General features: G+C 29.0%; 2 protein-coding genes across 2 annotated transcripts in view; one reads left to right on the plus strand and one right to left on the minus strand.

Annotated features, from left to right (window-relative positions):
• Positions 1-8,083, minus strand: part of LOC142328867 (nucleoplasmin-like protein) — a 31,357-nt gene extending 23,274 nt beyond the window's left edge. The window contains exons 1-2 of the mRNA XM_075372995.1: positions 7,954-8,083; positions 4,005-4,114 (exon numbers count right to left, since the gene is read on the minus strand). Of these exons, the coding sequence (XP_075229110.1) occupies positions 4,005-4,114; positions 7,954-7,975 (132 nt within the window). The 5' untranslated portion in view covers positions 7,976-8,083. The remainder of the gene's footprint in view (positions 1-4,004; positions 4,115-7,953) is intronic.
• A 356-nt stretch (positions 8,084-8,439) lies between these two features.
• Sil1 (Sil1 nucleotide exchange factor) overlaps positions 8,440-26,230 on the plus strand; it is a 41,099-nt gene continuing 23,308 nt past the window's right edge. The window contains exons 1-2 of the mRNA XM_075373007.1: positions 8,440-8,765; positions 20,834-21,048. Of these exons, the coding sequence (XP_075229122.1) occupies positions 8,576-8,765; positions 20,834-21,048 (405 nt within the window). The 5' untranslated portion in view covers positions 8,440-8,575. The remainder of the gene's footprint in view (positions 8,766-20,833; positions 21,049-26,230) is intronic.

Raw genomic sequence — 26,230 nt, forward strand, 5'->3', positions numbered from 1 at the left:
CACATACCCACAACAGTATTTGTTGGCTTGACAGCATTTCACGTGGAGTATATGATGTTGTTTTAATGATGGGTCAATTCATTTGAAGTGACCCAAGTTGGTGGTTACTTTACCAATAAAAAAAACAAAAAAAAAAACTGAAACTTACCCACTCGTTTCCTACACATCTCAGGACTACTACTTTTTTTAAAAATTTTTATTTAATCAGTTTACCTGTGGCAGTTATTTTTGTTATGGTACGGACACCTATTACAAAAAAAATCTTAACTAAAAAACTATTGGCGTTGGATTTTTTAAACAAAAAACAATTTAATCATATTTTCTAGAGTTAAAAGACTGGTCCAGTGCTTTATCTCTCTTCTTTCTATTAGAAAATTAGCTATAAAGTTGAACATTAAAAGCTGTGAAATTTCACTTTTGGTAATTTTTTTCAAGCGGCAGGGATGGCAAAAAGTTTGAATTATTTTTTTTGTATGTAGGTATATGTTAGTAGTTTTACCCAAAATAATAATATTAATGGTGATAATATATTTACCCTAAATTTTAATGGATTTTTGAGAACAAATTTAAAAAAAATAAAAATTTTGGCTTCAAATAATTCTGATGAGGCTGGTGATAAAAACCTCCAATTTGCACAACTTACAGTGTTTTTGTAGATGTTTATGGCAAATAAAAAAGTCTCTTGTGCATTGTACTAATAAAGTTATAACCTCTCAAAAATCATGAAAAACCTGTTAAAGCAATACTATTTTGACTCCCTAAATAAGTTCTCCAAGGAGGTTCTTGTCTTCTTGCCACTTTCATATTTTTATACTTATTAGTATAGTCGAAATAAACTTGTCTGAACCATTCATCTGCAGTGTTCATGTTATAACAGGAGGTTGAAGTCATTTCCAGTCAGGAAAATTCATGCTGCAACATGTTCATTTATGTTTGTTGCATCATTTAGCTTTGCAGCAGTTACAGACTGGTCAGTGTTCACATCTTTAGTATCTGAAATTTCATCCTGTGTTTGCAAGTGTATATAAGTGTTAAAATATTATATTTACAAATTTTAATATCAAGGAAATTTTTATTTTTTTCAAGTAATTTCCCTTAAAACATTGGAAGAACAATGTTCCATAGGAATTTACGTGAATGCAATGCCATAAAACGGTGTATGGTATAGTGCTGAAAGAACTCAATATTTGTGAATTTAGTGATGAAAACAAACAACTTATTTTTTAAGTGTTAATTCAGATGTCACTAGTGTTTATAACTATCATGAAAAAATGTTTTTTGTCAAAATTCAGTCACTTGTATGGACAGTTATGTTATTTTTTTCCCATAAACCCTTGCAATCACAAAAATAACTGTGGGAACTGTAACAAAAATGACCGCCATAGGTGAACTGCTTAAATTAAAAAATAGTTTTAAGGTCCTGAGACATGTAGGAAACAGGTATGTAAGTTTCAATTATTTTTGAATTGGTCAAGCAACCAGCTTGTTTTTTTGGGACACTACAAATGGATTAACCCTGATGAAAATGCTGGGCATATTAAAATTGTAGAAGCATTTAGATTAAATCCAGGAGTAAACATGTTAAAGGCCTGTAAGGGATTCGTTGACCGATGTCTGATAAATGCTTACAAAGAAGCAGATTTGTATAAGAAGAAAAGCTTTGAAGAAAATTTTGATGACCTTTATATGGTGCAGGAATGTTCTAATATTGTGGTAAGTGAAAACGTATCATGTAATATTTAAATGCGTTTTCCCAAAAATTTAGAATTCTCTACTTGTTCCTTTTTCTAAATAAAACAGAAGGTAAGTGAACGACATTTTAAACTAGTTTTATAGGGTGTGATGTACTTTGAGATTTTTATAGTAAAAAATCCTAATTAGAAAATAAATTAAAAATATATTTCGGCAAAATATGGCAAATATTAATGCGTGTGATGCTAGGGAAAACATTTTTTTAAAAATAAGTTTCTAAGAAATCTGTTTCAAAAACCTCGGTAGCTTTATAAAGGGCCTAGAAAGGTCTATGCAAAAGCTCATTTTTGTAGACCTCCGGAGAGCTGAGAAAAGGAACATGAAATTTGAGATATTAACATTTTCAAGTTACATGGTACCATGTGACCTAAGGGCTTATGTGGCTGAGTAATCTCCCTTAACTTAAAAATCTAAACAAAATACTCCATTTAAATGTTATAATGCAAGCTATAATGCATATTAAAGTTTTCTGAAAAGTTTATATGCGATCTCACATAAAATTGTAATGAGACTGATAATCTTTTGGCAGCAAACAAATCTACTGATAAGAGGAAAAACAATGAAAACTGAGGAATTTTCATGCATCAGTGTTTAACATATACAACCACTTTTTCAAAATATGTATTCCTACAATATATAGGTCAATACATATTTTGATACATTTTTAATTGTTTGTGAATTGTATTAGGTATATATAGTTTAAATTTATTTAATTTTATTTAGTGTAATTAATGCAATATGTTTGTGATTACTTCATTTGCATGTGTGGATAACGTGCTGAAAATGACAAGAAAAATCATGACTCTCAGAACATTATCTACTGTTTATTTGCTATTGCTTACACAAGAATTTTGTGAATTCTGTGATAAAATTTTACCTAGTTATTTTATCAGTTTGTTTTGTAGCTTTTTGTATATACTTTTAATATCTTTTGTTAAAAAAAAAAACAAGACTTTTCCCCAATGTTTTCATATGTTTATTTGTAAATACAACAGTTTTGAAATGTCAGTCAATTGAAACATATTTACAAAATACTATAAACAAAATGTGTATTGTAATAATTTACGCAAAATAAATTTATCAAAACATTTTATTGGCTATATGGAAAAATAATTTCTTTTAATTGCACAAATATATAGAATGTTTTAACAATTCTTACTTAAATGTATGCATAAATAAAACCTAATTTACAGGCAATCCTTCTCAAAATCAATGTGTCAAGCAAGTTCTTAAATAGAAGTAATAATGGATTTGTTTAATGGGGTCATATGGATTAACGACCACCACTTGCAATATAATAATCTATCCAAACTTAACATACGCTCGCTTTGCTCACTAACCTCAACTAATTAACAGTAATGTTTTGATTTTGTTATGTTATATATTTATAGTGGTGGTCATATAACCCATGAGACCAGTTTAATGAACTAAAGGACAAAAAAAAATCCATTTATTTCCCAGTAAATCTATGATCAAGATGCTGGGACATGGTACTGTGTTCTTACAAAATTCTTACTACATAAATGTGATTATATTTTATAAGAAGTAGTTTCAGTGTTCTTCATAGTCTTTTACCAGTTACAAAAAAAATATAATTTAGCTTACAGAAAAGTGAAAATACAAGAACATTTAGGTAATGACATTGACATTAATTATGTCTATGTCCTTACATTCTAAGATATTATCAGTAACTAAATATACACTAATAAAATAAATTTTATATTCCAAATGACCTAACCACTCTATATATATATATATATTATCTTTTGACCCAGAATTCTTAATAGTAAATTAATACAAATGAAAAACCTTCTGTATTAGGGGCTGTCACAGATTTATAAACCTTTTTCCAAGATCATCTTTTTCTTTTGTTGTATATAAAAATAAATTCAAATGAAACTCCACAACAAAATTTCAGCATATCTTCAACTTCTAAAAAAAGCGTTATAACATAAACATGTACAATACCTCCTATTCTGTCACAAGATCCTTTACAATATACAGACATGAAGGATACAAAAAAAGCTACAACATATTTATTCTGATCATTTTATGTTGTGATCTGGACTAAAAACTGAATACTTTTTGTATAAAGAATAAAGTTAACTGCGCAAATAGCTTAATTGAAAATAAACATTAATTTGCATAAACTCAATTATTCTTAAGCATTCATACTCAATAAATTGAACTATTCTTTACAACAAGAAAATTCATAAATTATTCAGAATATCAGTTAACTCATGTGAATATACCTGTTTAACAAGAAGTGTATGTTCTCCTCTAAGTCCAGTGGATTCATTAGGATCTGTACCTCTTTCTGGATCCCATGTCTCTGCGGCCTGAGCCTTATCCAATGTCATACCTGCAAATCAAATAAAATGTTAGATACTATCTAGAAACTGCTATACACACTGTTCTTAACACCCCCTTCATCTTTACTTGAATACATATCAAGTGTTCTATTACAGTAAAAGAATCTTCCTTTTACAAGCTAAGACTAAGCTAACAGTAACATGGAGGGAATGACCCAACTGATTGCTTGCAACATGAAGATAGTTATTGCTGCAATGTAACTACTACCTACGATTGTATCTTCAGTTTTTCTGGAAACCACTACTGTCAGGGTATATACCTAGATGTAGTGTTTGTTTATTCCCTAGATTTGACAAAAGCTCTTACCTACACCCTAGATTCTACTATGAAGTTGGTACGATTTATTCACTTTGGCTTAAGTACAATAGGATGTAGAGTTTGACCACATGAGGAATTACTTCATGACTATATTCTTGAGGCCAATTGTCACTAATATGCAGACGAATAAAAAAAGTAAAGAATTAAGGAATTACTGACATAACATTAATAAACTAGGCACACTTACAAATTATTAAAAATTAGTAGCATTTTCCACAAATACACTGAATGAAATCTGAAACTGTAGTTTTAACAATCAACAACATCTTGGGTTCTGTGAAAAAATGGGAACCCAGCCAAATTCTTACTAACCAGAAGAAAATAGTAGCAAAGATGGTTTTAAGTGGCTTTTGTTCTGCTTTATTCAATGAGTTAAATACATTGTTGCATACCCGAAAGCCTAACACATTTGAACACAGTCATGCATCTCTGCAACGGAAGGCTTACTTTGTTTACCATGGGGATGGGCTGTTCAGTGAACATTACTCTCAAAGAAATCTATCTGCCAGTGTACCTTATTTACTAAACAAGTATCACTACATAAGATTGAAGCAATAAAAAAATAATATATCCCCATTTGCCAACAAAAACAATTCACACACATTTATCAGAAAGGTAATTAATTCTATTCAAGAATTTTTTTTTACATTACACAATTAAATATTTTAAATGGAATGAAATTGGATTGCATTTTTAACTTTGCACACAAAAACCATCTTTTCAGCAGAAATAGACTTTTTATTTATGTAAAATAAAGTATTCTTATATTTTTCATTTCTATAAGAAAACATTTATTTTGTTTTGGGGCAAGAAAGTCTTTAATATTCTGATCATAATTAGTTGCAAATTACCTTAAAATTTTATTATAATAGGAACAATGTTATAATATGTATGATGTGCTTGTGTTTACAAAATGAGAAGTTTTATACGTTTAAAAATAAGATTCATGGCCAGGATTCTATTTTTTCTTCACAAAACTAGATGAAGAAAAAAGGTTTTAATTTTGTTTCACTAAAGTTAATATTGACAATCAAAATGAAAAGTGATAGCCTAACAGAAAAATTGGATTGTTCTATGTGTAGTCAATTCTGCACATATGTAATCAATCATTTATTCCTTTAACAAATAAAAGATAAAAATCAATATTTAAATTAGTTATGAAGAAAGCTTCTATCACAACTGTTTTTCTTATTGTGTAGGTAAATTACTTCTGAATAAAATTGTCAGTTCTGTTTCAGTAAAATTTAAAGTGTCAAATATGAAGGAAAAGTTAAAAAGCGCAACCCTAAAAAGACTTACCAAAAAATAAATAGTTATATTCTAACAAATTTTATAGTTTAATACTAGTTGGCAATTAATTTTCCTACCTACATGTATATATATTTTAATAAAATAGCTTTATTTTTGCAACTTAAATGACATTATTTCCAAAACGTTTACACAAAATACATATTGAGGGATTAAATTTACCTGTTATAACTCTTGTTAAAGTTATAAAAACTATTACTATTCAAAAAGTTTAAAATCAGAATTATTCAGCACAAAATGACAAACCACCCTGAATTTTTATTACATACAGTTATTATCATAAAATTCTCTGAAGAATAGCAATACATTTTTGTTAAAGATTATATTTTATCAAATAGAATTTTTAATGTATAATTAAATTTCCTTCCCATGAACTCATACTTTTTTAATTTGTGAGGTCAAATTATAATTTGTTAGCATATACTCAAAATTATTAGTTTTTAATTAATTAAGGTTTTAGACAAAATTTATTTTACCTGCATTAATAATAAAGAATTGTCAAAACCATCTACAAAAGCTTCATTAATAATAAATTTTACGGATGATTTATAACATTCCATATTGTAAACTTATCACACCGGCTATTAAAGTTAAGTTTCACATTTCCAAGAAAAATGTACTAAATTGTTAACAAAAAAACAAATTGATTTTGTCTGTCAAGATTTGTTGCTTTGCAATTTTATGAAAACAATTTTAGATTCTTGGAATAAAAGAAATGTACTGCTATAATCATCACTTTTTGATTTAGTAATTTTTTCATTCTGTACTAAATGTATGTGCAAGACATTTTTTATAAAGAAATTTACAAATTAAAATATTACAAACTTTGAAATATATTTAAATTCTGTGTTTAAAAAGAATCCCTTTTATGAAATTATTCTTATATTAATTAATGTACGACTTTCATCAAATAGTGCTACAAATACAACTACATTACTTTTTAAAATCTAAGATTTGCACATGGTTGTGTTAACAAGTGGAACAACATTTATATTATGAATATACACAATTTATGAAATGAAATTACATAACTAGCACCATTTTTCTATGACAATTTTATTCTTGAGTAAAAAATTTTGTTTAAAATAGATGAGTTAAATTATTAATTCTGTAGTCAAGAGGTCCAGTAATTAGGAAATATTGGAACTAGAAATTACGTTACATTGGACTACATAAAAACCTCCCCTTGTATAATGAAAATGAGTAAACTTAATAATGTACAACAATTTTTATCTTAAAATCAGTATTTATGCTTTTAAAACTTTGCTACACTTTACAATTGGGAAAATACACTGACAAATTTAGATTTTTTAACTATTTAACAAATGGGTAAAAAATAATCAAGCGGTTGTTAATCTAAAAAATGAATTAAATTTTGCTCCCATTAAATACCATAAATCACTTGTGACAACACTGGCAAAATTGTCATAACTTAGATGCAAAATTATTTTCTCCAACAGCTTAGAAATGGTTTTACATAACACTATTGCAGAAAAATGAAAAACTACACTAAATACATAATTGTATTTTGGCATGTTGCAACCAAGCATAAAAATATGGCGAATGCAAATTGTACTACAAATCTAGTTCACTGCACAAATATTGTGATTACTCAAAAATGAATGCAAAGAATTAAATTTAAAATGATGTGGTTATTACCCATATGATAGTACAAAACAGAAGTACAGTTAATCTAGCGGCCATCAGCGTGAATTAGAAATAAATTCTTTAAGCTTAACCCAAACAACCAACCATACATGCAATATAAAAAATTGATTGTATCCAATGTATAAGTAGGTTTCATCGTATAAAACAAAAAATTAACCACTTCTCAACTAAGTTATAATAACAGTAACGCAGTTCACAAGAGCTACATCTGTAATATTAATATTTCACGAGACCAATAATAAAATGTTAAATCTCCAACCGACTACAAACCTTTTAAGTCTGAATTGTCTTGATTGAAAATACAAGTTCTTAATAATTTGTTGCCAACAGCAAATTAATAACAATTAAAGAAATGACAATTCATAAAATCAGAACAAAGTAGTTCTAACATGTACTAATCTGTATCAACTAGGGCAATGGCTGGCTAAATTAAACATGCAGCAAGAATCGGTTAATTCAAATTATTACCATTAAACGAAACATAAAAAAAATTAAATGGTACTTTTGATAGACTATTGCAGATGGAAAACTTACCCCAAAAGTAATCTTCAGTCATTCTGATTGCTTGAAAATAACGCGATAAACTGTAACCAGTAACAGAGAACAAACAACGCCGGTTCAGCGAGGCGGCAAATGGACGATTTCTTGTAGATGAAACAGGAAGTTGAGAAACGGATATGGCGTTTAAGTTGGTCATCTTTAAAATAATATATTTTTTATTCCAATTATAATTTATTTTTATATATATACTATTGTTTATATTTTATATATCTTCTTATTCATTGGAATTTAATATTTTTAATGTGTAAGTGAAGTAACTTTAATACTATTATCAAGTTATACTAACTTATATATTAAAAGTTATTTACGTTGTTTACAAATGTGATTAGTTGATTTTATAATTTATAAATGCTTTCCTCCTGAGAGAAAGTAAGGTAATTCGATATTATTTTCAAGAACACATTCTAAGGCTGGTATTTGTGATTTACACTTGCTACATTTAAAACCACGTGGTGTTTTGGTAACCTAGCAACGTGTACTGCATCAATGTGATGTAATAGTCGAGGTTGAAGGCACAATATCATTTAGTTTATGTATTGTAATCAGGATATCACCTTGCTGTTTGGAATGTAAAAGAAATTAAGTTCTGTGGGATATGTTGGTGAACTTATTGATTAAGATTTTATCTATACCGTTGTATTTGGGAATGGCGAAGAAGTATATTATAATTTTTGTTTTTGTAACCTCACTTTTTACTTTTGAAATAGCATGTAATAAAAGAGAAAAATCTGAAGATGCAGAAAAGATTGAAAGTGATGAATCAGAATGGAGAGTTTTAGGAAAAGGTAATTTATTACCATTATTACTTTTTATAGTTATTGCACTTCATAAAAATGTTTATTCATGTTGTATGATTAAATAAATAAATTTAAAAAAAGTAATTCCTTATTTGTATTTGTTTTAATCTAGGGTAAGCTTTTTGTTTAGTTGATTTGGTGGATGTAATATGATATGCACTCAAGTTTTGGAAAAGTGAATTTCATAGCTTTTCTTCAGTTTACATGTATTATATTTTCTGTTATCCAAATGGGCTAATACAATAAACTTGTAAAGTGGGCTTAAGCAACTAAATTGGGTTTAATTTTTGTTGTAGGCACCTGTTTGTTTTATTACAGTAATTTTATTGAAACCACTACTACTGTATTCATGATGTCTTCTTGCAAAAATGTATCTGAAGTGTACATTTGGTAAAAGTATGCATTCCTAAACTGCCCCATTCAAAGTGATATGCTTCCTAAATTGCCCCTTTCAAAGTGACAAATGTCTTTAATACTTAATTTATTTAAAACAATCTGTTAACTAATTCCCCAGAACTAGTTTGCATCCCAGCTAGTTCTGGATGCCAGATATCCAGTTTAATTCCTACATATTATTATGTATTCTTGAGTATGTTAATATTGTATTATAGTTAGAATTATGAGAAATATAAAATTAACTTAAAGAATAAAAAAAATGTTTGAATTTAAAAAACAAATGCAGAGATAGAAAGGGTTAATACATAATTTAAATCTTTATAAATAATACTAAAATTGTTCGATTAATGTTTTTTGATTAAAAAAAAAATGTAGGTTTTTTTTAAAAATAAGTATGTAGTCATCTTTTTGGATTCACAGCTTTAATGTTTTATAATGAATTAATAGGTATAATATAATTCAGTATGAGTTTACTGCTGCTGCTCATCTATAATTGTACAGTAAGTTCCTTGGAAAGGGTCCGTCTTTTGAACTGATGTAAATACTACCCATATCACTGTTTGTGAACTCATCAGTAAAAAACTTGCAGTAAATAATCCTTTTCTAACTACATCTCTTAATCCATGCTTCAGGTCCTTCCTGTTTGAGAAGTTTTCTTTTCTTATATTTTTGTTGCATACTATTGTTGGAGGTAAAGGAAATATATAAATAAGTTTCACATTTATTTACATCTACATTAATTATATCAGATTTAAATCCATATGGTATGTGATTGTAAAAAGTACAAGTACTGCAACAGTTTGTTAATAAAAATTACAAGAAATTATTTGTTTCTGTTTCCTGCATTGATTTGTAAACATATCTCTGAGACTAGTTTGTTTATTCTGACACCAACTACCCTAATATACTAGATATAAACCATCTAGATTACACTAAATGTGATAAAAATAACAATGTAACATTAACATACAACACTAATTGTTATATGTTAATATCAGTGTTATATTAATTATTAAGAACAATTAAAAGAAACCAAACACTAACAGCAGCTTTATAAATTTAACCATAAATTGTAAATTTATTACAAAAAATCTTGAATGATCATTCTTATCTGAATATTTTTAACACTAAAATATTTATATTTTGGTAAGCAGCCTGAAAAGATATAGCAGTTTAAAATTAACCACTAACAATCTGTAAAAAGAAAAGAAGAAATCTGTTATGGGTTTCACCAGGAATGCTTTCATATTACTTAAGTGCATTATCATATGCCAAAAAAATGTATAAATTACATATAAACCTATTAGTGGTGTAACACATATAAAATAAACTGTCATTTTGACGGCTATTATTAGAACTATTTTAATGACATGTCGCCAATGCTATACAAATTTTATATTGATCAATTGTTATAGTTTTTGATAAAAATTTTCTTTTTCAAGTTGATCAGTGGTTATTTACATTATCTTTTTTGGATTATCCTGTAATTTAACATGCTCGTGATTGATTATGTTTAATAAATTAATATTTTTATGTATTATTGTGTAGCATGTTCATTCATTACCAAGCAATACAGCAATAGTTAATGTTACAAAACATTGGAACATTAGTTACAGTGTTATCTGCAACTTTTGAGAAGAAATGAAGTGAACGAAGTACTATCATAACAGCTTCCCTAAATTTAAGATTTTATAACACATGAGATAACTGATAAGTAGAAGTATGTTGTGTCATCCAGTCATCTCTTTTTGGTTTTACTATGATTTTATATATATATATATATATATATATATATATATATATATGCACTGGTGTTTATCAAAACCATTTCAAGAATTCAGGATTTATTAGGCAAAATAATATTCTGCCATTTTCTATTTTTAACATAAAAATTTGTTTCTCAGGAATGGTTAATTGTATAGACACCCGCCTTGTTGACGCTTCCGGTCACCACATCACACCCCTATTCCTAGCCCTGATGGGCTTTAATGAAAGGTTAATTGTATAGGGCTGAAATTTTATATACTGCCAGGGTACCTAGAAATTTTCTTGTATAAAAAATAAAGAACCTGATTTCTCCATTTCAAAACGGTAGCAATGAAAAATTTTTAATTGTTAATATCTTTGCAACTACTGGTCTATTTAAATGTTATGTTATTACAAAAACTGTTAAGTGTTTAATGATAAAGAAAATGACACCTTACTTAAACAAATTCAATCATAAATAACAAAGTTGTGTCAAACATTCTTGACTACATTAAAATTTGTCACTACATTAAAAAAAAACAGTTTTCACTTCCTTCTGAATAGAATTAAATAACTGAGCACAATTTCAATTTCTTTTCTTTTTCTGTTTAGCCTCCAGAACCCCTGTAAGGTATTACTTCAGAGGATGACTGAGAATGTTATGTATGAATGTAAATGAAATGTAGTCTTGTACAGTTTCAAGTCGACCATTCCTGAAATTTTTTGGTTAATTGAAACCCCTCAACTGGAATAATCTTATTTTAACATTAACATGTAATAAGTTATATTAATATTGAAAATATTACAGTAAAATAAAATATTGAAATTATGAAAATGTTATAATAATAAATATTGTTTAATGAACAGATGCTGGTTATTAAATAAACTATTTCTTTTTTCAATTTGAAATTTATTTTACAACAATAAATTGTTATATCAGGTAATAAAACATTAATAAAAGAATTGTAGTAGTTTTGCAAAATGGTAGCCCCCATTCAAAATACATCCAGACATTTTTCATTGACTGCTGCACTCTTTCAAAGATGCCAGATATCTGATGAATCTTCTCAGTCCCATTTAAAATTCTTGTGTACAATTCTTCTATGGTATATACTGGGATATTGCACACAAGTGTTTTTAAATGGCCTCATAAGAAAAAGTCAAGGGGATTAAGAGGGAGGCCTTGCTACTTGGCCTCCTTGATCAATCCATCTGTTGGGATTCTTAATTCAGGTGATCTCGAACTTGTAATCTGTAATGAGCTGGAGCCCCATTCATTATAAAAACCACATTTTGTTGCCCTGTTTAGTGGCAAATCTTTGAATAAAAATGGAAGATGAACCATCAAAAAACATCTTTCACAATTGAGCATTGCGGGTAAAAAACAGACAAATAAGTGGTCACCCAGAATACCTGCTTATACATTTACAGAAAACTGTTATTGGTAATTGTTCTCTAAAATGGTTTGAGTTTTTTCAACTGACCACATCTATGTATTGTGGGTGTTAAAAATGTCTGATCTTGTAAATCTGGCTTTATCGGTAAAGAAAATATCATTCAAAAAATTTGGATTAGTACATTTTTGGATGAGCCATTGTCATAGCCAAACATGGTAAATATAATCTTGAGATAAATTAGCTTTTACTCACTGATAGTGATAAGCATTGAGTTGCTGTTCATGCAAAACCTTCCAAACTGTTGCATTACTGTGTTTTATCATATACATATTATAATGATTGTTTCATAAGTGATGTCATAAATTTAGTGAAAACGTTTTATGGCAGAACAACTTTTGGTATTATTTTATTGAACATGAAGATTTATTAAGTTGTGCGTGTGTGTGTTTCGTGCTGTGTTTGCACTCTGTGGTGAAACAAATTTATAAAGTATTTTAAGTATTTATAAATTAAAACATAATTATTTTTATAATTAGGTATTTCTGTAATATTTCATTTTACTTTCATTCATTAAAACATTTTGAATTTTAGAATGAATAAAAATAGGACTTGTATCTCCAAATATTTTTTGTTATGTTTGTGGAGAATTCATCATGGAAAGTCAGCGAAAACCAGTATTGAATCTGCTGAAAACTGCTTACAAACATTATCTTGACTGCCCGTTGGGAGATCAAGGTAAATCCTGGGCTTCCCATGTAGCACGCAAGTGCTATGTTAAACTAACCCAGTGGTTAAAAGGAAATAAAGAACATTTGCCTTTTGGCGTACCTATGATTTGGCAAGACCCTACTAACCACTATGATGATGGCTATTTTTGTTTAACAAATGTTACTGGTTTTAATTCAAACAATAAAAGCAGTGTTGCATACCCACATGTTCATTTAGCTATGAGTCCAGTTGATTACTGATTCTGATTCCTGCAACTTCTTGGAAAGATATTTCTGATTCCCCAGAAGGCTCAACTGATGAATTTTCAACTTCAATAGATGTTAATTAAATTCCACGAGAATCAAGTACTGAACTTCACCTCATCGCACAAGAAGAACTGATTGACCTAATTTGTGACTTGTATTTGTCAAAACAACATGCAGAACTCTTAGGTTCACGTTATAAAGAATTGAATTTATTAAACATTAATCTGAGGATAAAATTTCAGTATGTAGAAATCAAAATGAAAATTTAGTGAAATACTTAAGAAGAGATGGTTTAATTTGTTCTTGTCATGATGTTGGCGGTTAGTGTCTGAACTGGACATTGAATATGTTATTCTTGTCAAAAGAAGCTTAAGGCAGTGTTATTGCATAACTCAAATAAGTTTTCTTCTATACTGGTAGCACATGCTGTAGAAATGAAAGAAACTTATGAAAGTATGTAAAAAATTTTAGAATGATGAACACTCATTGCGAATCATTGCTGACCTGAAAGTGATAGAGCTTTATTTCAATCTACTGAGTGGCTTTACAAAATATATGTGTTAAGTTTTTGGGATAGTCAGGTTACAGTTAAATACTACACAGTTACAGACTGGCCAAAAAGAAATCATTTTACCTCAGGAAAGGTAAATGTCAATATTCCCCTTGTTGAAGCAGATCGTTTTTGTTATTTTACTATCTCTACATATAAAACCAGGCTTGATGCAGTATTTTGTAAAGGCATTATATAAAGATGGAGACTGCTTTAAATACTAAGCTGCGGTTTTTTACAATTGTGTGTGTTTTCTGTGCTGTGTTTTATTGCACACCATGGTGAAACAATTTTATAAAGTATTTTAAGTAATTAAGAATTTATAAATTTAAACTTAATTATTTTTATAATTAAGTATTTTTGTGATATTTCAAATTACTTTCATTCATTAAAACATTTTGAATTTTACAATGAATAAAAATTGGGTTTGTAAAAATTCTCCAAATATTTTTTTGTTACATTTGCAGAGATTTCACAACAAAAACCAATATTGAATCTGCTGAAAACTGCTTACAAACATTATTTTGACTGTCTCTTGAGAGACCAAGATAAATCCTGGGCTCCTCATGTAGCATACATCAAGTGCTACATTAAAATAACCAGTGGTTAAAAGGAAAAAAAGAGCATTTGCCTTTTGGCATACGTATGATTTGGTAAGAGCCTACTAACTGTTATGATGATGACTGCTATTTTTTCTTAACAAATCGTTAATGGTTTCAATTCAAACAATAAAAGCAGTATTGCATACCCAAATATTTGTTCAGCTATGGGACCAGTACTTCAAGGTGTTGATTTACCGATTGCTCCAACTTCTCGGAAAGAATTTCTGAATCCCCAGTAGACTCAACCGATGAATCCTCAACTTCAATTGATATTAATTACATTCCAGATGAATCAAATACTGAACCTCACCTCATCACACAAGCAGAACTGAGTGACCTAATTCTTGACTTAATAAATAATCATAATTTGTCGAAACAACATGCAGAACCCCTTTGTTCACTTCTTAAAGAATGGAATTTATTTATCAAAGATACAAAAATTTCAGTAAATAGAAATTGAAATGAATATTTACTGAAATACTTTAGAAGAGATGGTGTATTCCTGCCCTGATGTTAGTGGTCTAATGTCTGAACTGGACATTGAATATGTCATTCATGATTGGCATTTATTTATAGACTCATCAAAAAGAAGTTTAAAGGTAGTTTGTTGATAACTCGAATAAGTTTTCTTCTATAGCAGTAGCACATACTGTAGGAGTGAAAGAAACATATGAAAGTATGTCAAAAATTTTAAAAGCTATTAAGTATGATGAACTAACTATTAAGTATGATGGCCAGCCTCCGTGGTGTGAGTGGTATCATCTTGGCCTTTCATCTGAAGGTCCTGGGTTCGAATCCCTGTCAGGCATGGCATTTTCTCACGCTACAAAAGTTGTCATTCATCTCATCCTCTGAAGCAATACCTAATTGTGTTCCTGGAAGTGAAAAAAGAAAAAAGTGTGATGAATATTCATGGCAAGTCATTACTGACCTGAAAGTGATAGGGCTTCTTCTCGGTTTCCAGAATGGCTTTACAAAATATATTTATTTCTTGTGTTTGTGGGATAGTCGGGCTACAGATAAACACTACACAGTTAAAGACTGGCAAAAAAGAAATCAGTTTACCTCAGAAAAGGAAAATGTTGTCAATATTCCCCTTGTTGAAGCAGGTAGTATTATTTTACCATCTCTATACATAAAACTAGGCCTGATGAAGAATTTTGTTAAGGCATTAGATAAAGATGGCATTAAATATTTAGCTGAGGTATTTAGCTGAGGTTTTTTTTCACAATGAAGTGAAGCCTCTTTTAATCACAATGAAGTGATTAAAAGAGGGAGTATTCATCGGCCTACAAATAAGAAAATGATTCATGAAAATATATTTGACAGCAAACTGAATCCTAAAGAACTAGAGGTATGAAAGTCATTCAAAGTTGTTACTGGTTTTTTTTTTTTTTTGGAAAAAAAAAGTTGCATGATCAGCTTATAAATGAACTCTTAATAAACAAAAAAAAATTAGCCTGCAGAATGTCATTGAAAATTTGTTTTCTACATTCCCATTTGGACTTTTTCCCTTTAAACTTGGGTGACAATAGCGATGAACAAAGAGAAAGATTCCACCAAGATGTGTTCAGATGGAACATTATCAAGGCAGATGGGATGAATCTATGATGATAAAAAAGAGAAGATTACACTTAACACAAAAGGAAAAAATTAAGAAAGATACTTGTAAATGACTGCAAAATAAAGATAGAAATTTTAATTGTAATTACAATATTATTATTTTCATATTTTATTATTTAAGAAGTTTCTGAGTATTTTAAAGGTTCATAACCAAAAATCTGAAGGTGATGAAGAAAAGCTGATTTCATTTTAAAATTCAGCAGAAAAAATACATTCTAATTCACCTACTTTTATCTCAGTTGTAAATTACTTTTTTTTTTTGTCTGTTTTATTTTTCAATATTAATATTAGTTATTATTATAATATTTTCATAATTTCAGAAATATTTTATACACTATTCACTTGTTCAGTAATAAAGACAAATTGGGTATTAGTTTTATTTATTCGAACGACTCGTTAATTACAACATATGTTTTAATGCAAATCATTTTTCAATATTTATATCTATTATATTTTCATGATTTCAATAATATTTTATTTTGTTGTAATATTTTCAATATTATTAAATTATTACATTTTATTTCATGTAACATTAATAAATCTATTCCATTTGAGATTATGTCAGGTTGTTCAGTTTAATTCAGGAGGAAATCAAAATAGGTTTTTTATTTAGAGTGACTCAGAGAATTTTTGCCATAAATTTGTTATTTATGATTAAATTTGAAGAAATAATATTTCATTCTCTTTGTCATAAACTGCTTAACATTCTTTGTAAAACATAACATTTACATAAACCAGCGGTTGCAAAGATATTAACAATTAAAAAGTTTACATAGCTGGCATTTTGAAATGGATTGAGAGATCAGATTCATTACTTTTATACCAAAAACTAGATACCCTAGCAGTTTACAAAATTTTAGGTAATACAATTAACCATTCCTGAAAAATAAATCTATGTTAAAAATACAAAATGGCGAATAGCCAGTAAACTAAGTGTTTCTGGACATACCCTGATATGTTTTTTCTTTATTTCGATGCGGAAAACCATCCCCTGAATTCTTGAAATGGTTTTTATAAACACTGTGTGTGTCTACTAAATGTGAATCTGAAAACACATATGCTTGCATGTGTGTGTGTATGTGTCTTTTATAGTAAGTTCTCTTTTATAAAAATAATTAACCTGATCTCTCAATCCATTTTAAGATGGCGGCTATGTAAATACACACATGCAACACACACACACACACACATCATGTGCATGTTCAGATCTGTTATTTTTATGGCAATCTTTTCTTTTATTTGTCTTTTGTGTCTTAGAAATATTTAATTGAACACAGGTCACATTTATTTATATGTGTCAACTATATGGTGTAGATCAGCTTGATCTTTCATGAGCAGATCTTTCATGAGCAAAACTTGCCCAATATTCTCAAAAGCAATTAAATTACTCAATCAAAAATTAATTTGTTAAATGCTAAATTTTAGTTAAATTTTTATCTCTCTGGGTTTTCTGGTACAACTATTAGCAAATGTTTATATATTATAATTTAAAAGGAGAGTATAATTATTACATTTATTTGCAAATTATTATTTTTCTGTTATTTGTGTTATCACGTTTAATTTGAATAAATGTAATATTATTATTGCATATAATAATAATAATAATAATAATTAAAATTAGCCTAATACCAGATAGAGGATATAAACCTTATTAATAATCTGGAACTTTTATGAGAAAATTATCTAGTTTGAAAATTATGTTTCTTTATTTTGTTATAGACAGTATCCAAATTTATAAATTAAAATAATTAAAGATAAAAACAATGAAGACAGCAACCCTGTTAGATTAGAGCAACAAGCATGAGCTCTCTTAAATTTGTTTTTGCAGATTTCATTGTTAGGTTTGTACTCTTGTTTACAGCATTTTAAATGACCTTTGGAGTATTACAGTAAGTGAAACTGTTCATTTATTATTGGAAAAATTTTTGTTAATGTATTGTTGTATACCTAATTAAAACCCATATTTACCCTATGCTATGTATTTGTAACAGAATGCACTGACTTGTTTTATTATTATGATTATTAGTTTTATGATAATGAGTAATTATCAGTTTAATTAAAGCAGTTTTTCACTAAAAAAAAATGTACCTACATCTGATTTCTTATTCTAATATATTGTTGTTTTACTGATATCTAGTTTTGGCAGAATATTTTGGCTCTTGCTGTAGTGAATCAAATTGAAATTCCGAATCATTTTGAGAAAAATTAGAATTAAGATTTTGAAAACTGAAATTTTGAAAAAGTTTAACCTCTAGGTTTTTAAAAACTAGTTATTTACTGATTTTTAAAAAAAAAATAAATTAAATTGGAGGAAGGAAATATTGGCAAAAGAAAATTATGAGAAAAAATATTTACAAAAAATTACAAATAAACAAATGAACTGTTATTAAATAATTGATTTCATTATTAGATAATCTTAGTGAAGATTACATTCTTTGGTGATATATATATAATCAATCCCTAATTGAATATATGATTCTTGACTAGACCATTCCATACGCATGTATTAGATGAACTGATTTACTTACGCACTAAGTGTATACATTTTGCATTGTTTCACATCTAAGTGCTTTATTTATACTGACTTTTCATCCTTTTCAAACTGTAAACTAACAGAAAAAATCTTCAATTAACAGTTTTTAACTTTAAAACAGGGATCTAGAAAATAAAACGCAGTAAACTGAATTAAACAGAAATTGAATATTAAGTTAAATTGAGGAATTTTATTTTATATTATATTCATAAAAGGATTACTAGATTTGAAGAATTCTTTATAGAAAGTAGATTGGTTCTTTCTTACTCTTCATTCATAGTGTGTATGTAGAAACTACTTACAGCTAAAGAGTTTCTTGTTATGCGAATTTTCTGTCAGCCCAAATTCACCAGGTATTTCAGTTTATTAGAAATGAAAATAACACACTTCTACTTAAATGTCAAGTAAAATATTCTTATGATATTTCCATATCTTGGAGTGTGCATAAGAAATTCATCACTTTCTTATTATGGTTAAGTAATAATCTATCTCAAATGGTAGGTTTTTAAAAAAAATTTTTCAGATTTTATTCAAGCTTTAGTAAGATATTAAAGCCGAAGATTAGTATACTTTAAAATTAAGTGTGATAATTATATTGGTAATATATGTTTAATAACCAGTCCCTTCATGAACTTCCTTCTTTCCCTGACAGAGATTGTGATCTGATACAAAATCAGTTGTAGGTCAGATCTTGTACTTACTGATTTAGTAGTACATATGAGCACCATACTGAAAGAACCAAACTTAATATTGACCTTTTTAAATTTTGGTAATGTAAAATTAATTAAATTAATATTTGTGTAAAGAACTACACAAATATTATCGTAACATGGATTGTACATTTTTGTTATACTACTTTTAAAACTGAGTTTACATTGTAAACAATTTACATACATCGTAACAATTATTTTCTGGATGTAGATGAGGTATGATAAAAAATCTGAGAATTTTAATTTTTATAAAAAAAAAGTTTTTTTATTAATACAAAGCACTGTCCCAGAGATGCATCACACTTATGTGCCTCTGTTGTTTTAAATTCGCGAAGAGCATTTTTTATATAACCAAGTGCACAGTGATGCTGCACAATTTGCAGCATCATATATTGCTGCAAATTGTGATTTTAATGTTTTGTGATCAAAACGTGTAATCAATTTGATCAAACGTGGTGTAATTCTTTTCAGTCATGATTTTTCAGGAAGCTTCCATTTGGAGGGTTGAACCTTCATTTCAGTATTATAATGTACACCCTTATTTACACCTGTAAATAATGTATTTACACCTATATTATAACCACCCATATTTTTCACCTGTTGTAACACATTTGAATAGTTTTGACATCAACAAGCCAGCTAACAATTGTTCTGAAATGTTTTTATGATTTTTTATTTTTTATATTGTAGAAATTTAACAGTTTCAGAACAAATTTTTCTACTACCAATTTCATACCCAAAATATCAGCCTAAATTGTTTTACATGAGCCATTAGAGATTATCCCCACATGTTCAACAGCTTCTCTAAAAGTGATTTGACAATTGTTGATCACAGTATCGTTTATTTTGTCAATATGTTCATCAGTTATTGGTCTGTTAGAATATCCAACTTTTGTCTTCACGGAGTTCTTGAAACCATTTGTAATACTCTGAAACCCTTGTTGACATATCCTTGTCAATTGTTTTCTAACATCTTCATCACTCCACCACATTTTAATTATTTTTTAACAAAAAATTTAATTCAATTTCTTTGTTCAGTCATTTTCAAACAAAATAAATTGCCATTTGTAAAAAAATATGTCTTAATTACTCAGCTGCCAAATTTCAACTGCATGTCTAATAGTACCATTTAATATGCAGGAAAATATTGATATAATATTAAAAACAGTGCTGTCATTGTGTGAGAAAAAAGTTGAACTCAATTGAATATGAGTGTGAAGAATAAAAAATTCTCTTTTTCTCATTTAAAAAAATTTATTAAAAAATTCTCCTTTTTTTATATCACACCTCGTAAGTTAATATTTTGACAATTTCAGTGTCTAAAATTATTGTATTGTAAAACTTAAGAAAAATGATTATTTAGAATGTATAATGTTTTTCAAGCAAGAAAAAAACAATTTCTCAAAACACAAGTGCTTCACTGTAATGGGGTAGTAATGTATGTAAACATTTATTTTTATAATGCTCTAAAGAATAAACTGAATTCTACTTTGAAGTTAATTTTTTTTTTTTTTTTTTCATTTAGATGAGCCAGTTCCTCGAGGATCTCATGTACAACTTGACTTAACTACTGGAGAACACAGGATTAAAGTTGTAGATTCAGAGAAAATAACTAAAAAAGATAAGACTTCTGTAATTCCACTGAAATCAGATGAAGAAGCTAACGAAAAGACAATTGAAGATGAATTACGATTTAGACTTCATCGTGTAACTGGAGATGATCCAGTAGAATCTGATCAGGTTTGCAGTTTTCTGTTTGGTAAATATAAGTAAGTTGGTAAGTTAAGTAAGTTTGGTAAATTCCATATTACAAATGTATATTGTAAGATTTTATGAGTCAAATTTAAGTGTAAAAAAACTGTGTACAATTATTAAGATATTTTTAACAAACTTTTTCAAACAAAGATTTTTCAATTTTGCTTTAAAGTATTCAAATATACTGTTCATATATTATTTTAAATTATTATTCACAATGTAATATGAATTTTTATATCTATTCTAATTGTTTTAAAATAAAATTAAAAAAAAAAAATTATTTTATAAAGTTGTTAATAAATTACTAAACTTACTACGGTTTATATTCATCACATTATCAGACAATTTCAAAATATACATAAAAAATATTTATCTTTAGTCAGGTAATTGGAAATTAAAAATAAAATTGTTTTATTAAAAAAACTGTTGCTCTTTTTATATATATATATTTTAAAATTATGTTTGCTGGTGGTTGGTCCACAAAAATGCATTAAGTTTGGAATAAGTTTTACTATCTGTATGAGCTGTGTTCTTTATATTTCATTTTATTTTAGTTATAAAGAAAATAATTGCTGTATTCACTATAAAGTTTTATAAATCAACTTAGCTAAATAACCCCAACATATTTACACAAACATGTCATTGTACTTGTGTGATCACCATTTTGTATAATTACAGTAAAATTTCAGTAAATATCTAAGAGATATATTTACTAATTATTTTGTAGATAAATTTTTATATCCAGGAAACCAGTAATTTATTGGAAGGAAAAAAATTACTGCAGCAATTGGGTAGTGGTATGTTTTTTTAATATAGCAGATCTTTATGTTTTCATCTGGTAATGAGGAAATTTATTGACTATAGAACACTATTATTATTATAACTGATACAGCAGTTAAATAATTATAATAATAATTTTATGATGCTCTCAGGAATAGTATTCTGGAAAATTAAGGGTGTGAAGTAAGGTAAATGCTAATAGTCAAAATCATTTTCAATGAAATGATAATGTAGGTCAGTGAATTTAAAAAATCACTCGTAGGTCAGTCAAAATCAAAATTAATCATAGATCAGTGATATTAAAAATTAAAAAACCTAGTTAAATTTCAATAAATCATCATCATCAAACTTGTGTTCCGTCTGGCTGTATCTACTGGTGTTCTGCCATTGCAGTCTCCATCCATTTCTGTCGCAAGCCTTCTCCTTTGTTCGCTTTTAGTTTCCAGTCTTCACCTCATTTGTTACTTCATCCTTCTTCTACCTTGCTTTCTTTCTCCTTCTACTGAACCTTCTAATGTAGTTGTCAAGATTCACTTCCTGTAACCACATATCCTATCCTGTTTCCTTTTCTTTTGTCTATTTCTTGCATAAGTGATCTTTCTTCTTTAATCCTGTTCATTAATTCTTCATTCTACACTTTCTCCATCCTTCTCCATATCCTCATTTCAAAAGCCTCGAACCAGTTCCTCTCTCCCTTCCTGATTGCCCATGTTTCACTCCCATACAATAAAATACTCCATACACAGCATTTGGTTAACTTCTTCCTTTACTCCAAGTCCAAACTTTTACTACATAGTTATTCCTTTTTCTTACTGAAGACTTCCTTTGCCATTGTTATTCTTTCCTTTATTTCCATTGTGATTCTTCAGGTCTTCTGTCATGTACCTGTAATTTTTAAAAAATTTTTCTTAATGTAGTTCTTTCTTCACTTGTCCTTACCACTAAATCCTCTTTATTATTTACTTCCATTACCTTAGTTTTCCTATATTTATTTTCATTCATTCTTCAAGGACTATTAACTATCTTTGAATTCCATGTGTGTGTGCCATCAGCTAGAATTATCATTTTATCAGCAATCCTTATACATTTTATTTTTTGTCCTCCTATACTTACCCCTTCTTCTCTTTCTTCTAATATATTCCTTATCATATCTTTAACATAAATGTTGAGAGTGTCAGTGAGAGGCAGCATCCTTGCCTATCACCTTAACCTAGACCAACCTAGCCAATCATATTATTTTTACTTTCATTGCTGTTGTTTGTTTCATGAATAATTCTTTAATTAAACTTCTGTCTTTACATTCTGCTTTTTTGTCCTCAAAAATCTTAATAATTTTCTTCTCTAAATCTATGAAACGCAAACTCATTCTTCATTTCTCTAAATCTCTCCAACCATCCATAGAGCTTGATGATTTCTCTGGTTCCTTTCCCTTTTCTGAAGGCAAATGTGCCTCTCCTGCATTCTTTTCCATTATTCTTACCAACTTCTGATTTACGATTCTAACAATATTTTAGCGACTATTAAACTTGTTTGACTAATATGTTTAGACTATTAAACATGTTTACTTGGTATTAAACTAATGTTTAGACTATTAAACTTGTTGTGCTGTGTTATGGAGATTTTCTTGTACCAGTTTTCTTTCAAATTGGTATTATTACTGTTTTCACTAAGTGTTCAGACGATTCTCCCATTCTATATATCCTATTACACAATTCAACTGTATCTTCCATTCCTCCTCCTTTAATCATGTATTAAATTCAGTGATAAGTTTATCTACTCCAGACAATTTTTTATTCTTCATTTCTTTAATTGCTTTCTGTATTTCATATTTTAATATCAATGGTCTTTAATCCTCTTTGGCTACTTCCTACTCCTTTTCCATGTTTAGTTCCTCAGGTTTCTCTTTTGTTATATATGTAGGTCCTTCATGTATTCTTTCCATCTTCGTCTTACTTCTTTCTCCCCATGTAGCATTTTACCATCCTTATCCTCAATTACTCTCATTTTACTACTCCCTTTCCATTTATCCCATGTAATGCTCTTTATCCCTCTATACATAATATCATACTGCCCTTTCTTTTCTAAATTTTTGTTTCCCTCCTAACTCATTGTTTAATTTTTAGTACCACTGTTTTTTAATCTTCTTCTCTCATAATCTTGTACTATTGACTTTCTTCCGGTTTTTTTTAGCATTTTTGTTGCTACCCATGGTTTCTTGGTTCTGTTTCCTTCATGATAGCGTATTCTTCCTCTGCTGTTTTTACTATTTTATTTTAACATTTTTTATTCTCTTCCAGGTCTCATCACAGTTTCATTTTCCCTTTTTCTTTCTTTAATTGGCTTAGCTAGTTTTTATCCTATTGTTTCCTCTTCCAGTTTCTTCAGCTTTTCTGTTTTCTATTTCTTAGCTACTTTAACTTTCTCTAGCTTGTTTAAAGCTGTTCTCATATTCATCATAAATAGTACATGACCACTATTGATATTTGCACGTCCTAATCCATTGGCTTTCTTATCTATACCTTTCAGCTACTAAGATATGGTTTATCTGATAGCATATTTTGCCCACAGGAGTTACCCAGGCATATCTTCTCCTTTCATGAGTTTTGAAACACGTATTAATTGTAAATAATATTTTTTATTTTCAAATTTCTACTAATCTGTTCCCCCTTCCATTCCTTACTCCCTAAACCAAATTTTCCTACCACGCTTCCTTCTTCACCTTTTCCAACCAACATCACATGTGCATCACACACACACACACACACACACACACACACACGTATTAGAAAAGAAAAAACATGTCTTACCTGGTGCACTTCTAAAAACTTCTTTCGAAGTGATCATACACCTGATCTCAGGTGGTAATAGTGATTTACCTCAGTCATGCATGCAGATTGGTGATTCACAAAGCGGGTTGGATTGGATACAAGGATTCCTTTGACCAATATGACAAGAGTGGAAGTGCAGTCCTCCAACTTGCCAAATTTACAGACCTAATTCTCAGTAGTGCAGGTGAATTCATCCCTTTAACATCTGGAAAGCCAAGGTGGCCTGCTGTTCCTTGGTGGGATGAAGACTGCAGGTGTGCACTAAAGGATTGTTGTAGAGCTTTGTGTAATTTCAATCGAAGGCCACAAGCCTGGAAAATTTGGGTTGTAGAATGTTTTTTTAACTTTTTATAATTTATTCATATGTGTTTTTTAGCACTGAATCTGAAAATAACCTTCATTTTTTTTTATCATCCTGATTCTTTGAAAATAGCAAATTTCTAAATTTGTAAAAAAGTTGAAAGTTACAAAAATGAGATACTATAAAATACACAAGACCTTTTTTTCTTTTTTTTTTTGTAATAAATTAATATAATATATTCACTTTTGGGGCTTATAATATGCATTCTTATAGCTAAACAGTTGAGTGGTCTGAAGAAATGGGCAGGGGGGGATTTGGGTTGAAGATGACGAGACAGTGGGAGAGCTTGGCCGACAGGTTGTGACAAGACTTAACAAAATGTAACATTTTTATTGGCAGCTGTCCGTGCCACTCATGCACCTTGCAACTACTATCAGTGCTGTTTCAACCATCAGCATGAGTAAATCAAGTTTTTTCCATCCTCCGTGATCAAACATGTTTTTGTGGAAAATATATTTTCAGGCCATAAGGCAAACTTTCTGTTTTCTAAATGGGTTCAAGAGGCTGCAAGAATTCTGCAGATTGTTTTTCTCACATTCATGGTGAGTTAATGGTGAAAAGGCAAAAAAAAATATAACAAGTTTTGTTCGACAAGTATACCTTGCATATTGGAGTGAAAATAGGAGATAAAGACAAAACTTGGGCACTCCACTACATTTACACATGTGTTGAAGGACTTCGACAGTGGTCAGAGGGTGAACAAGAACCGTTCCGATTTGGAGTTCAAAATGGTGTAGTGAAAGCCACAAAATCACACCAATGAGTGTTACTTTTGTTCAACTGGTGTTCGTGGTTTCAATTTGAAGAATAAAAAAAGAATTGTCTATGCAAATATGCCATCTGCTTTATACCTGGTTCCTCATAGTCTAAATGTACCAGTGCCAATTCCACCAGAAAATTTACCTTAAATAGACAATTCCATAAGTGATTTAAATGTTAACATCAAGGAGTACAAACCCGAAGATAGCTGTGCACTAAAGCTTTATTCACAGTCTGAACTAAACTATTTGGTTCGAGACGTACATCTGACCAAAGAAAATTCAGAATTGCTTGGTTCAAGGCTTAAAGAGAAGAACCTGCTAGCAGCTGGTACCTCATTTTCCTGCTTCAGGTTCATAGAAAAGGATTTTTTTCCATATTTTTCGGCATAAGAAAAACACTGCACTGCTGTATGTGGACTTTTGACTCAATTTAACAT

The sequence above is a fragment of the Lycorma delicatula genome, chromosome 1, assembly GCF_047948215.1.
Source record: "Lycorma delicatula isolate Av1 chromosome 1, ASM4794821v1, whole genome shotgun sequence".
Lineage (NCBI taxonomy): Eukaryota > Metazoa > Arthropoda > Insecta > Hemiptera > Fulgoridae > Lycorma > Lycorma delicatula.